This window comes from Syngnathus floridae, chromosome 20, assembly GCF_059516105.1.
Source record: "Syngnathus floridae isolate MCC-2025c chromosome 20, RoL_Sflo_1.0, whole genome shotgun sequence".
Taxonomy (NCBI): Eukaryota; Metazoa; Chordata; class Actinopteri; order Syngnathiformes; family Syngnathidae; genus Syngnathus; species Syngnathus floridae.
In genome coordinates this window covers 4,232,284-4,247,470 of record NC_142432.1, presented here as the reverse complement: position 1 = coordinate 4,247,470, position 15,187 = coordinate 4,232,284, and the positions used below count along the sequence as shown (strand labels likewise).

Below are 15,187 nucleotides of genomic sequence, written 5' to 3'. Positions count from 1 at the left end.
TTGCCCATTATCCAGGCCCCTACTGTCTGCCAGTCTATATGAAAGTGATCCACCCTAGACCTCACTCTGTCTACCTTCCACATCTTCTGAGCACATCCAGCTCGGTCTTCTCAAAGCATTCCCAAACGTACTGCTCAGATTTTTTATGAGCATCTGAATGCAATTACTCTTTGTTAATATTTGGTCGGCCAATCAAAGTAGAGTTGGAGCTTGTTTCTTTAAATGGCATAAACATTTCAATTTGCTCATCAGTGCCACTCAGTTTTTGGGTTTAAGGGGTCATGACCTACGATTTTTCTCTATTTTATTCATGGACTAGTGGATTAGCTCTTGCTTGAAAAAGCCGCAATGGCCGAGTTCTACTATAAGCTTAGAATATTATATGTAGCAAGATCTTTAAAAATATGGATGCCCTTGCCACAAAAACAGATGCCAAGTGACTTCTATAAGGGTTTGTGTGGTCTTCCTTTCCTGAAAGTCATGGTCATGGTTGTGATCATGCCTGATGGTTGGCAGACACACACTTGGATTCTTTTTTTAAGTCTGAGGCTGGCCAATTACTAACTTTGCTGAGCATCAGCTCTGAAAACGTAAACATGTGACAAAGATAGAAAGAACAGACATCCACCCACACACTCGCAGTCTTGTAAAATGTAGACTTATACTTCATCAAGACTATCTTTGATAGTTTCCAATCCTTATTGGTCACTTTGGATTTGATCTGATTGCGAAACTGTTTCCTGTTAAAAATAATAATAATAATCCAATTAGTGCCATCCACATCAAGAAATGAAGTTGTCATCCATTAAAGGATTTTCTGTGTTTGTTCTGATTCTCAGGTGGACCTCGGGTTCCTACGATTTGTCTCAGCCATCGGTACACAGGGTGCAGTTTCCCAGGAGACCCACAGGACTTATTTTGTCAAGTCCTACAAAGTTGACGTCAGTTCAAATGGAGAAGACTGGATCACGCTCAAGGAGGGCTCGAAACAAAAGGTTCCTCAAATTTATCAGGCACTCTTTTTTTTTTTTTATATGAGCAATAATGTTCTCTAGCATTTTCCAGATGTCAACAGTCCAATAATAGCATTGCATCATAAAAGTTTTTGGCGATTTCTCTGCAATGGCCAAGTCGTAGATAGCAGCAACATTTGGAATATCCCATCTCAAGAAGTCCAGCTGATTTGAATTATGGTTTTCTGCATGTTGCCTTTCAATACCACAAAATGGGAAATACCCTGTCATGTATGCTCTAACATACAATTATGCACTCTGCTCAGCGTGGTCACGTAGCCACGTGCGTAAGCGGTCATCTTTTACCGAGGGTGCTCGTAGTAACCGTAGATTTTCCAAGGAATGTCGTTTTTCTTTGTAAAAGATACAAGCAGTGACAAAAGGCTTGACAAACAACATTTTAGTGGAATGCTTGTTGAGGATGTCATGTTTGAACAGCTGCTAGAGAAGAGGAAGGGCGGAATGGTATGCTTGACCGGAGTCCGGCTTCCATTGATTGCTGATCAGCCGGTCAAACAGTTTTTTTTCTTTCCATCTGGATGCAACCAGTAAAGTGGGTGTCCTTAGGGTCAGCGAGGCATGTTTGACGTGTAAATATTTTTGAAAGACTGTGGAAGCGACACTTTCTCACCAGCAACCATCAGGTTTGTGCACACACACCACTGAGTTTACTTCCTTTTTTAGTCCTCTCTTAAGTACACTGACCCTTGTGTGTAAAGTGCTGGTTGCAAGGTGCCACAGTAAGACTCAACCAACCCCCCCCCCCCCCCCCCCCCACAACTCTAAAGTGCTTCTGGACAGAATGGGCACCATTTACTGCCTGCTGAGTTTGCAGTTTTGCTCAGTAGAAAAAGCAACTTTACACTTAGCAAGGGGTAGACTGATGACATTTAGACTGAGTTGTTTCGTTGCGAGTCCTTTCCTGGCATGTTTGGAAGTAGATAATGACTCAGCCCTTGCATAGGTCAAGTATTTTTCTGTGTATCTATCCACCTTGCTCATCTCTGCTTCTCCATAAGTTCAGGAGGTTAGTGGATCTATGGTCACTGGTAATATTCAATTACCCGGAATGAACTCTTTGGCTGGGTGGTCAGGCTTCATAAATGCCGCTAGTAAACTCAGCGAATACCCCAAGGCGATACTCTGACATCAGCTGTGCCATTCCTGACCTTTAAACAAGACACTGCAGTAAAACATTCACAAAACTGCAGTTGGAGGACAGAAAAAGGGACATCTTGGGTCAGTTGTGTCCAGATAGTGTTGAGAATACTTCCTCGGGTTTCACAGGACGTAGCCCACATGTGGTGCGCAGGAGACGGGGGGAAACTATTTATGAGCCGCCAAAGTTCAGACCAAAAACTTTCGGGGGTCATGTGGATTTTCACTTACTAGTTGAATATTATCGTCATCAGATTAAATATGTAACAATTTTGTCAGACATATTAGGCTATTCAAATTTTCGTTCCTTTCACTCACCTTTTTTAAAAAATATTACTAATATTAAAAAAAAAAATATATATATATATATATATATATATATATATATATATATATATATATATATATATATATATATATTTATATATATATATATATATATATATATATATATATATATATTATTTATTACATTTTATTAATAATAATATTATATATTTTTAAAGTATTCCAAGTGCAGGAAATGATTTTCTTCCCTTTTTCTGCCTCAGGTTTTCCAAGGTAACACCAATCCAACAGACATTGCCAAGACGATGATACCCAAACCCACTCTGACGCGCTTCATCCGCATCCGTCCCGTTACCTGGGAAACAGGCATCGCACTGCGCTTTGAAGTGTATGGATGTAAGATATCAGGTGAGTACAGAGCCGAGCCGTTCGTGACCGACCTGCATGCAAACATGCTTTTCTGTTGCATTTCTTACTAAAGCTTCAACTAAAAATATCGTTGTTGTCATTTATATTTGAAATTCGACGGATATGGAAAGGTACGATAGGTTGGTGAAGTAGTAGTTGTTGTGAGATTAGCAATTCATGTTATCTTGTTTTTAGATGTAGCTCATAAAATATAAATGGTGCTAACAGCTGGCAGACAGACGGGTGGGCTTTATATGCTCCGATTCCTCCTGTTGAGCTGGTCTTTCTTTTTAGCTAGTCTTTTTTTTTTTTTTTTTTGCAGAGCTTTGATTTTGGCCAGAACTCTTTTTGTGTTGGCCTTTTTTTTTTTTTCCTGTTCACAGCCACATCTGCTTAGGACTTTGTGAGAATATGCAGTCATCGATGTTCACGTAAAGCACTTGAGACATATTAAAAACCGTTTTTCCCGTTTTTAGTTACAGGTATCTCGGCTAAAAGAAGGTTTAGGATTCACTATATATTGATCTAAGAAACACGAGTGGCTGTTTGTATGATTGCAGAGGGTATTGTGGGTATATCAGTGTTGCAGCTGCGTTGTGTGTTTTTCGGGAACACAACCAAACCAGAGCAGAGCGGGGTAAACACATCACAGGACTGAAGTCACCACAGGGCCTCTAACATGACGTCAGCACACCCCTGGGTGCTCAGAAGACACTGCCAGCTCGACTGCATTAGTATAGCACATGTGGCGGGATAGGAGCTGGAAGGCTCTTGTGGCCTGTATACAACTATGACTCACTCTTTTTTTTTATTTGAGGTTAACAATTTCTGATAGCGGAACAGGAACTAAAAATATAAAGTGTTGTGGTAAGCTGAGTTTGTTAGTGCATTCTTAGTTTTTATTGGAACAACTATATGGTATTTATTAGAAAAACAAGTCAAACATCAGAAGTGGTCAGGGCTTATCATAAAATCTTTCTTGTCATTAATATCAAGAATCTCCGCCCAGAGTTTATAAATATAGCCTATGTGATGAACCACTGAGGCTCCACCCGAACCCAAAATACAAAACATGAAGCTGTGGATGTCCAGCTGGGCTAACTGTTTGTTCCTCTGGGTGTGCCAGTATTTTACCCGTTCATCTAAACAACTCCAGAAGCTCTGGATAATATGAATAAAAGCACACCTATAGTACACACTTCTTTGTCATCCTAGCTGGAGATTCTTTGCAATGATCGCTGAGTTTCTATGGAGACCTTTTCGAGCACATTTCTACCAACAGATTACAGAATTTGAGATTTCTCTCACGGGTCTTACATAGGAGTTGCTTTAAGAGACCAGAGAAAGTCTGAATGAAGCCTTGTTCTCCAATTCTTACGCTGGCTTGTCCCAGATGCAGTTAGGCTGCTTAGTTGTGCTGCAACACAGTGTACACTTTGTCTCTTGCTGACAGAAAATATATAATAATGTATGGATGTATTCCTCTGTGCTTTCAAGTGGGCTCCGCTTCGGCATCTGGGAATATGCTGGAGGTCAAATGCATATAGGAGGAGGGGCTTTTTATTACAACAAGCTACTAAGTGTATTCTTCTTTGTGTCATGTAAATGGGGACGGTATTATTGCATGTGTCACATGAGAACAGAAATGCATTTAGTAAAAAAATGCGCCATTCAAAATCAGCCACACTGTGCCATTATAAGTATCAACTTGAAAAGTTGACCAAAGTTGGTAATCAGTTGTTTGCATAAAATTAAATATACAGTATAAATATGTCAACAAGAAAAGGATGAGCGGATAAAAGAGCCCAGCAGATGTCTGCACCTGTGGAGCAGAAGGTAGATGAGTGCAGCAGCGGATGAAACAAAGTGTTGTTGTTTTGTTTTTTTTATGTGTGAGATTAAACACACGTCTGTTGAGGAAGAAGGGAGGTGAGAAATGAAAAGAAAGAGCGCCTCCAGAATGCAGGAAATGGAAGCACCAGTTGAGTGGAGGCTTTTAATTGGCTGCCTGGAGACAGGTGCCTCGGGGTGGAAAAAAAAAATTAGAATGCATGAGATCTGTAGGCAGGGAAGAGAATAGCATCACAATGAGTGACAACCACTGCATAAATCTCAACTGTGCCTATTTGTTTTTCTCTCTTAGAGTACCCATGCTCGGGCATGCTTGGCATGGTATCGGGCTTGATCACCGACAACCAAATCACCGCGTCGTCACACACGGACCGGAGCTGGGTCCCAGACAACGCCCGTCTGCTGACGAGCAGGACAGGTTGGACCCTGCTGCCTCAGCCCCAGCCTTTCACCAGGGAATGGTTACAGGTGGATCTTGGGGAAGAGAAAGTGGTCAAGGGATTGATCATTCAGGGAGGAAAGCACCGTGAGAACAAGGTCTTCATGAAGAAGTTCCGCCTTGGCCACAGCAATAATGGGTCTGAGTGGAGGATGGTTCTGGACACCAACGGAAACAAGCCAAAGGTGAAGATGACTTACCGTATTTTTCTATGAATACCATGTATACAAGGCAGCTTGCAGAAAAATAAATAAATAAAAATAAATAAAATAAATGAAATACATAAATTAAATGAAATAAATAAAATAAATAATTAGTCCTTTCAGCAGCAGTTCCAATCCAAATCCTACCTTGAAGGGCATTGTGTTTGTTCACCAAGCTCATTAGTCCTAATTAAAATGAATGTACTGTTTCCCAGCTTTGTAAGTCTCTCTCGAGTCAATGCGAGCAAGTTTCTGTCATGACTTGAATCAATTGAGGATCAGCACCAAGAGTTATTCCCACTGCTCTTTCCTTTTAGTATTCCGTACAACTCACACAGTTCAACTCTTGCAATAGATGCAAGAAACTTCACCTGAAGAGAGGCTGAAGGGAGAGGGGAGGAGGGGGGGGGGCACAAAGGGTGGAAAGAATATCCATCTTACTGTAGAAACTTAAATGTATTTCCCAGCATGTGCCTACATATACAGTACCGTATTTTCCGCACTATAAGGCACACCTAAAAACCTCCAAGTCTCTCAAAAGCCGACAGTGCGCCTTATAATCAGGTGCGCCTTATATATGGACCAATATTGAGCCACTACAGCAGGCGCGACCAAAGTCCGGCCCGCCGGCCAAATGTATATATCTTATATATGGACAAAGTTTTAAAATGGGCCATTCATTGAAGGTGCGCCTTATAATCTGGTGCGCCTTATCGTGCGGAAAATACAGTACATTAAAAACAAAAAAGTCACCTTCTGTTTATTTCTTATTTTCATTTTCCTCTGTCAGCTTTTCGAAGGAAACAGCAACTACGACACCCCCGAGTTGAGGACGGTGGAACCGCTACTAACCCGCTTCATCCGAATCTACCCGGATAGGGCGACCGCGACCGGAATGGGCCTTCGACTTGAGCTCCTGGGCTGTGATATTGAAGGTAAACAATCCATCAAATTACAGTCAGCAGTATCACTTTTACCCAAGCGAGAAAAATATATTCCGCCATGGTGATGACTTCTCTAAAAGCAGTAATGGCATTGCCACCAATAGCGGTAAAGTGCCATTGACAGTGAAACCTTTTTCCCACTCGTGCTAATGACGTTTCCAGCTGTGCTAAGGTTTCTCGGTAATGATGCGTTCACTCATCGTGACCTTATCTTTCCCATCTACACTCAACGAGTAGCATAGATGCACTTGTGACCTGTGTGTTATTTCGCATATTTCGAGTAGATGTTGAAATACACACAGGTGAGCACATCTATCATCCCAACCGATAGCGTGACCATGAGTGGCTTCATGGTTGCAACAATCTGAGTTATTTAAAGGTGTGCATGAAGGCTTGGGATTGTTGATCTCACAGCTGTGCAGTTGCTTTTACGTATTCCCACAAGGGACACTTGTCTTGTCTCCCACTTTCATCAAAGCTGCCCTCATTGCTCGTCACTTCTTGAGGGGGGGGTCGGATAGATGCCCACCTGGTCCAGCTGGATTATAACAGCCTGGCGTCCATCAAATTACGCAAGCTCCTGTGCGTTCTTTGTTCTTTCCGAGGGCCCCACACATTATCTTTAAAATTAGCTTTTTTTTTTTTTAACTCTCCAAGCTGATAGCACAGCAACAGCTTAGCAATATAAGAATGCGTAGCAGGCTAGGCCTAAGTGGATTTACATATTGAATTTCAGGGCTGCCCATTTTGTTGTAAGCCTCATTGACTCCCAACAGCAGCTTTAGTCAGATGATAATGCTTGTTTTCAGTTTTAATGCCAAACACACACAAACACGGGAACACACGTGCACACACACAAGCATAACCAAACCAGACACACTATAGCATAAATACACCGGTGCAGTTTGTGTGTATGTGTGCACGGACACACACACAGCCCATAAGCGGCCGAGCTAAATCCTCATTTCAGTGAGAGGCTCCCCTGATGCAGGAGTGACCCCATTTCTGACCTTCTCCACCCTGAATCTGACAGCGGCTGATCTGCCTCATATTTCATCCAACTGAAGAAGAGGATGCACACGCATGCACACACGACACGCATGCGTGGAGTTTACTTCAATTTATCTATGTCTGTCTTTATCTATACATCCCATCTTTTCTCCTATTCCTCTTTCCTCCTTCTGTAATAGTGAGACCCATTCATTATATTATGTGTGTGTCTACACTGTCGCCGGAATGGGGACACACACATGCCGGATGGGTTGTGTAGAAAAGAAGAACGGATTTGCAGTCTTACCCACAACCAAGTGTCATGGGATCATAATGACAAGCCAGTGTGGCCGTGTCAATAACCATCTGAAAGCCTGTTCAAAGTTTTTAGCTCGGTCTATACCTTTGACGTATTTTCCGCACTATAAGGCACACCGGATTATAAGGCGCACCTTCAATGAATGGCCCATTTTAAAACTTTGTCCATATATAAGGCGCACTGGATTATAAGGCGCATAGAATAAATAACTCAACGTGGCTCAAACATTAATGCAATCACAATATAGTAACACTCGAAATAGTGAAAACAATAACAATATATCAATAACTCAACGTTGCTCAAACGCTAATATCACACAACACACAAAATAAACACGTAAAGCTTACTTTAATAAATTAGTCCTCATCCACGAATCCATATTGGTCCATATATAAAGCGCACCGGATTATAAAGTCGGCTTTTGAGAAAATTGGAGGTTTTTAGGTGTCCCTTACAGTGCGGAAAATACGGTAACACTACCTTTACAAAGGCAGATGTAGAAAGAACAGCAAAAGGGTGTCAAAAAAACATGAAACATAAAATCAATAATGTTGTTGTATTTTATTTGCCACAGCTCCCACGGTCCCCCCTTCCACGACCCTTCCGACCTCGTCGCCGTCAGACGAATGCGACGATGACCAAGCAAACTGCCACAGTGGCACAGGTGATGACTACGATAACACAGGTGCTAACTTCGCCCACATGAGTCTGCAACTAACCCCTCCCTCTCCACCCCCCCACCTCATTAATTCAAAGCCCCATTTCCTGCTCGCTTTAGCAGCCCTGACACACATGCATGCACCCATTTGCCTTCTTCCAACTCTAACAGTAACTCCCACCTAAATCATTTTTTGTTCCTCCTCGATGCAAAATATCTTTCGCTCACCTTTCCTCAAGTCCTTTAACCACCTTAATTTCTCGCTAACCTAGTCATGTCTTATTGCAGGTAGTACAACAATGCCAGAAACCACAACAGCTGCAGCCGATCTCGTCCCAGGTTAGTTTCTAATCACTACGGATTCCGTGATTTAACACCGAATATATTTTCCACTGATTGTGTTTCGCCACCATGGGCAAATATTTACCTACTCATGGTTTGTTTTGCATTCCGTTTTATCGTGCCTCGTAAAGTCTTCCCTCCGCTGATGTATGTGCGTTATTAAAGTTGATGATAAGCCCCTCAGAGTCCCATGCTGAGGCAGGAGGTGAGGATATGTGATGCAAAGATGATTAGCACTGGTGCTTTGCTGCTGCATCAGCGTATTCACTAATCACCCGGCTGGCATCAACATGCACACAAAAAGAGGAACACAATGCAATTGCGGTCATCTGAGGAAGCCAAACTTCATATATTGCTTATAGAAGGTTCTTTGGATGAGGTGGTAACCAGCTGAGAGCCTGTGCCCTGCTGTGACCTTGACTAATGGACCATTCGGTAGACCATCGCTGGAGTTCCGAGTGTTTTTTCTTGTGTGTGCAAATATAAATCCATTAAATGGTGGGAATTTGATGCAAACATGACCTTAGATAACATCCCAAACATCTTCAGGCATCTTTGTTAATCCAATGTGAACAAAACACCCCGAGCAAGAACACCCACATATTTTCTGGCCTCTATGGAAGGAACCTCTTTCAATGTGTGGCATGTGTTCATGAAGAATGCCATTGTTGGCCATTGAGGCCCCTGCACTGTTACCATAGTTGTCTTCAAACCTCAGGTCCCTGCTCTCATTAAAATCCACAAATCTCTGTGGGTAGCTTCTATTGAATGGAGCTTTCAAATAGACAGCATGCCAGCAACTCATTTGTCCTCTTGTCCCACATCCGCATTCTGTGGGATTCATTCCAATGTGTCAAAGCCAGTAACTTTTTTTGTAAAAGACGATAATACATTTGTATATTATTCTAGCAATGGTTAGGTGTATACTGCAATAAATGATTATTTCTTAATTTTGAGCTGCTGGGGAATGCAAGGACATTTTCTGTAGCTATTTGCTGCCCTCTTGTGTTTACAGCGAAATTTTATATATTTGTTTCAATACATTTGCAGATTTTCTTTGGTTCGCCTGCGACTTTGGCTGGGCCAATGACCCGTCCTTCTGCAGGTGGACTTCTGAGGATACTGTCTCTCGATGGCAAATCCAGTCTAGTGGAACCCCCACCCTCAATACTGGACCCAATATGGATCATACAGGTGCGGATTTTCCAAATGGACCATACAATATATATTTACTGACCCTCATTTATGGAGGCATTTTATATTGTGTTCAGTAAAAACACACAATTCAGCATATTGTAACACATTCTTTTATCCAATAGGTGGCTCAGGAAATTTCATTTACACCTTGGCGACGGGTTTACAAGACACAGAGGTGGCTCGGCTGGTCAGCCCGGAGGTCATCTCCCCCGATTCGGACCTGTGTGTGTCATTCTGGTACCACATGTTCGGGTCACACATCGGTACACTACATATCAAACAGCGCAAACAGACTGTCGACGGACCCGCTGACATCTTGCTGTGGACCGTCAGCGGTCACCAGGGTAACCGCTGGAGGGAAGGTCGTGTTCTCCTGCCACGCACTAATTGGCCCTATCAGGTAAATTAAATTACTTTGCATTTTGAACAAATCAACTTCTCCGGGAGCTTGACTGTTTGTTCTTTTTGTCTCTGTGTACTAGGTGGTGATTGAAGGGTCGGTAGAGAGAAAGAGCTGGGGAGATATTGCCGTGGATGACATTAAGGTTCTTAGTGGACTCACTGCAACAGAATGCAAAGGTGACTTTCCATTTTGAGAATAAAATTAACATTTGTGGAGTGTAAATTTTTTGGGGCAAAATTTTGAAATACCTTTTTTGCTTTGACAGATCCAGATGTACCCACCGAACCAATGCTGCCAGAGGATCACTTTAATGAAATCAGTAAGTTATTTCTGAACTTTTGTTTTTGTGGATAGTGGAACCACTAAGGTTAAAACAGTGTGTGATGGGAAATGAAGCTTCAAATTTGCTTCATGAACCAGTTGTATTTTTTTGAAGGGTTGATTTAAATTTATTTATGATTTATTTATATTTCTAAAATTATGATAATTATAAAATGATATCTTCTTTATGGTTTCTTATATTTGAGCTCGTGTCGATTTTTTTTCAATTCCTTCTACAGTTGAGGAGATCACAGAATATCCCGACTTTGTGGAGACCAACCAGATCAGCGGAGCCGGCAATATGTTAAAAACACTCGACCCTATTCTCATCACCATCATCGCTATGTCCGCCCTGGGCGTTTTCCTGGGCGCCATTTGCGGTGTTGTCCTTTACTGCGCCTGCTCGCATGGCGGCATGTCAGAAAGGAACTTATCAGCCCTGGAAAATTATAACTTTGAACTGGTGGACGGGGTCAAGTTAAAGAAGGACAAACTCAATGTACAGAGCTCATATTCGGAGGCGTGAGGCCCGAAGCGGCTCATTCATGTGACTATGTAACGTGCACAGCTTGAAGAGCGTGCACGGGACTCGCTGTAGCTACGTCTCGTGTATTCGTACGAGAAGGTGAACTCTAAGGAGCGCCCGTTACCCTCAGCTTTCCGAATGAGGGACAGATTCAGGAACCGACGGGAGGTTTGAACTAATCTACGCTTTTCTCAGGAGCTGCAGTAAAAAGAACCTACCAGTAGGGGACACTGTGTACAAAAATAAATACAGGAAAAAAAAAAGATGTACAGATACGTACGTAGATGAAATTTTAATTTTCTATTTTGATTTTCCATTCATTTTTACAATCGGATGCTGGTGTTGAGACCAATTTATTAATAATGTTAAGAGTATTTATCATTTTCTGGAGGTTTTTTTTTTTTTTTTGAGTTCATGAAGGCGATAAATTTCAAGTTTTGAAATGAAATATCCAAAATGAACCATATCCGGCAAAACTGTCGATTTGCCCAAGCTATGGCATACAGGGTGTGCTCATAATTCATAAATCTGATATATGTACCCATTTTAACTTCCCCTCACGCCAGAATGAGTCGCATCCGTGGGAATTTATGGTTCTGATAGTGCCTTTAGTACATATCGGATGGTCTCCTCTTTTGAACTGGGTGTTATTTTTATTTTTATTTTTTTTTTGCTGTACTTGGCTTTATTTATAAGGGCAGAAAACAGGGGCACATGATCATACCTGCAAAATGGTATCTGATCTTTCAATCTATCACATCATAGTGCTTTACTTGTTTGTGTCTGAAAACCACACACTGTAAATAACTTTTAATATATTTTATTGTCTTTTTTTAAAGAAGGTGATACGAAAAAAAATATGCCTTTTTTTTTCCTCACTGTGTGTCTGTGTGCAAATCACGCGTGTGTGTGTAAATACAATCCCTCTGACTGTTTTGTGGATGGTGCAGTGTTAACGTTTCATTTAACATTACCGTGACGATGTTAAAGCAATTTCAACATGCATTCGGGCCAATTGTCATCACGACACCCACTTCATTAAAACCACCGATGGATGAATGAGATTAAAAAAAAAACGAACACAACAAAAAGGCACACACAAAAAAAACTCAAGCAATGAACTAATTGCATTATCTTCTGCTCTCATGTAGCTTTGCTGATTTTGTTGGTAGAGTCACCAACATACCAAAAAAAATGCAACAATCATTTTTGCTTTACCACTTTTAAATGTCACTGTGGATTGATTGCTCACTGACGGAAAAGCTATCTCGACAATGCAGCTTGTGTGCACTTTGTTACTGATTCCCTCTTGATAGAAATCTATTAAAAGGGGTGAACTGATGAATGGTGCTATACAGTAATTACTTTAAACACACACACGAAGCAGTAAGTATAATAATGTCAGAGGTGATCTGAGTAGAATAGAACATTGGTTGGAATCGGGGATTGGGTAGAGCCACTAAATTGACTTTACCTAGCCTCCCTCTATGGCTTTACCAAAGTTTGGTGGTAAAATTAGATTGCAGAAATGTAAATGTGTTTTTCTATTTGCATTTAAAGCAACAAGAGGCCCAACATCAGATTGGTGTGAGACCCCTCAGAGACTCTTGTTTGTTTGGGATGAACTTTACAGCATCAGAACACAATATTCCTGCCTGGATTTATATCCCTGCCCCCCTAAAAAAAAAAAAAAAATGATAGCGAGAACTCGAAGGCATACCTACATCTTTTGTAGTTGTGTGATTTGCGTGTTGTACTGTGGTGACGACATTCTCAGTTTGTTCCTTTTAGATTGAAAATAACACGTTGCTCCATGGCTACACATCATAATGTCTGCGCTTTTGTCTCGGAAAATAAACAAAAAAACAAGTGTAGCTTCAGCAACATCTGCTGCTCAAATAGGGGGTAAAGAATACTGTAGCGTGGACTCAAAAGAAACAATGTTGCACTGATAAATATTATATTTGAAAAGCGTATGTGTTTATAGCGAATATTTGCAAGGAAAAAGAAAAAAAATAAAGTACAAAAAACACATATAGTGATGATATCTTTCATGTTTTTATATATAATTTCAGGTTATCTGACATAATTCTGAAATGTAAAATACCGGGATGTTTTCATTATTGAAAAAAGAATTATAGATTGCCCCCCTTACATTATAATGGCATATTAACGCCCCACTTTGTACTGTCATTACAATTTTGTGCTTTTTTTTAATAAAACAAGAAAATACTACTTTTATTTTCAATACTGCTTCTGTAATTTGCTGTTGTAGAAAATAATGAATAAACAGCAACGCCTTAAAAGAGAGTGTTTTTCAAAAATACTGACTTATTAGAAAATGGTGTAAGAAACGGCATTACTTAGAATATGTATTTCAGCTGAGGATTGTTTTGTATGTTTTGCACTCCTTGAAATAAGTTGGAAATAAATTACTAAGTCTGTGATGTGAGGATTTACCGCCACTGGACTGGTCAAAATGATTGCATCATGAAAAGGGTGCGTACTTACCACTAATGAGACACTGATGTAAACTTGAGTTGGTTGGTTTTCCTGGTAGCCTGTCATTAGTTGAAATCAGCCATTCCCCCCCCCCCCTACATTGGTATGGCCTCTTTTGGTGCACAAGTATTGCATTACCAATCACTTGAAGTCAGGAATGTCTTAAAATAAGAATTGCAATTATATTACTATTCACAAGAGTTAGGTGCAGGTAGCAAAAAAATAATTATGATAATCGCATAGCAGGCTTTAAAAGTTTTGAAATTCCACAGAGGTGCTAGTATATGGTAGCAAATATTAATTTTTGTCTAAATGAAGCTTCTTAACTCACTTTAAATTGTTTTGGTGGCACATCAGATTGCTTAAAAATGTCATTAACTTAATTCATGATACACTGCAACACATGACTATTTTAATAAAATACAGAAATAATTAATCCCATATTCAATTATTCAATGAAATATTTAATCAATGAGATCTAATGATTTACTGGTGGATTTACTATTAGTTTGGTGTGATGCTTTTAGGGTCATATTCAATTCTCATTAACAAATAACAAGAAATAGTTCCTGGTGTATTTATTCATTTAATTTTGGAACTTGCGGTCCTCCATAGGTCCCACCTATGCGGAAGCAGGATTGCACACATCGGAGTATATGCAATGTGGTCAGAAGGCTTACAAGGTAATTGTGCTTTTTATTTTTTGTCTTGTTTATTTAGTCCCTAGCCTTGATTGCTGGACAGGTGCAGCTCTGCGTGGCATTTGCATTATTCTTCTGTTGCTTTCCTTCTGCTGACTGGTGTAATTTATGCTGTTTTGGAGATGTTTTTGTCTTCTTTATCTGCAGTAACTAACTTTGACCACAGGAGGGCACTACAGATTACAGTATTCAGCAGATAGGTACTTAACGACACTGTTTGCTCATTAATTCGTCTCGATGGCCTGTAAAATATTTATTTCCAGCCATCTACTTTGAAATTCAACGCACTTTTTAATTTTTGATGCAAGTTTTGGCGAATCTTAAAGTTTTTTATTTCTGTTTCCCCCCCAAAAATGTTATATTTATTATCAGATAGCGTCTGAGCTGTGATTTTTTTTGCCAACTTCCTCAGATAACATTTGTCAAATGTCTGGCTTCCTGTTACACTATACTCATTTGATTTTTATTTTGATATAGAAATACCAGAATTGAAGCACAGCTTGATTTTCCTTATTTGTTGCGAAAAGAGTAAATAAAATAAAGTTTGATTTTCTATTTTTATTTCTAAACAAAAATATAATACAGCACAACACAAAAATCAAGAAACGGCTCGTAAATGTATTTGCTTTGGATTCCTGGAATTTATCACCGGGTGCATTTCTCGTTGTAACCCGCAGAGGGCGACATACGGTACACTTTTGCCATTTTATGGTCAAATCCGGGAATCCAAAAACGAATATACGCGTCGTTGTAATTCTATTTGTTTCTCACGATATATTCAGTTTTTTGTTTTAGAACAAAAACAATAATATTAAACCGCTCTTTTACTTACTTTTCCCAGACAACAAATGAAAAAAACAAGCAGTATTTCAATTTTGGTATTTCTACATTAAAACTCAAATAATGGGTCATTTTTCCGTTTTT

General features: G+C 40.2%; 1 protein-coding gene across 11 annotated transcripts in view; it reads left to right on the top strand.

Moving 5' to 3' along the window:
• nrp1a (neuropilin 1a) overlaps positions 1 to 13,515 on the top strand; it is a 96,051-nt gene extending 82,536 nt beyond the window's left edge. For 10 of the 11 annotated variants that reach the window (XM_088363251.1, XM_088363248.1, XM_088363247.1 and 7 more), the window contains 11 exons: positions 840 to 995; positions 2,723 to 2,867; positions 5,011 to 5,342; positions 6,151 to 6,295; positions 8,188 to 8,298; positions 8,560 to 8,610; positions 9,664 to 9,807; positions 9,933 to 10,210; positions 10,293 to 10,389; positions 10,479 to 10,532; positions 10,774 to 13,515. In XM_088363251.1, the coding sequence (XP_088219377.1) occupies positions 840 to 995; positions 2,723 to 2,867; positions 5,011 to 5,342; positions 6,151 to 6,295; positions 8,188 to 8,298; positions 8,560 to 8,610; positions 9,664 to 9,807; positions 9,933 to 10,210; positions 10,293 to 10,389; positions 10,479 to 10,532; positions 10,774 to 11,060 (1,800 nt within the window). In that variant the 3' untranslated portion in view covers positions 11,061 to 13,515. The remainder of the gene's footprint in view (positions 1 to 839; positions 996 to 2,722; positions 2,868 to 5,010; positions 5,343 to 6,150; positions 6,296 to 8,187; positions 8,299 to 8,559; positions 8,611 to 9,663; positions 9,808 to 9,932; positions 10,211 to 10,292; positions 10,390 to 10,478; positions 10,533 to 10,773) is intronic. The other variant, XM_088363255.1, reaches the window with a different exon arrangement.
• The last annotated feature ends 1,672 nt before the right edge of the window (positions 13,516 to 15,187 follow it).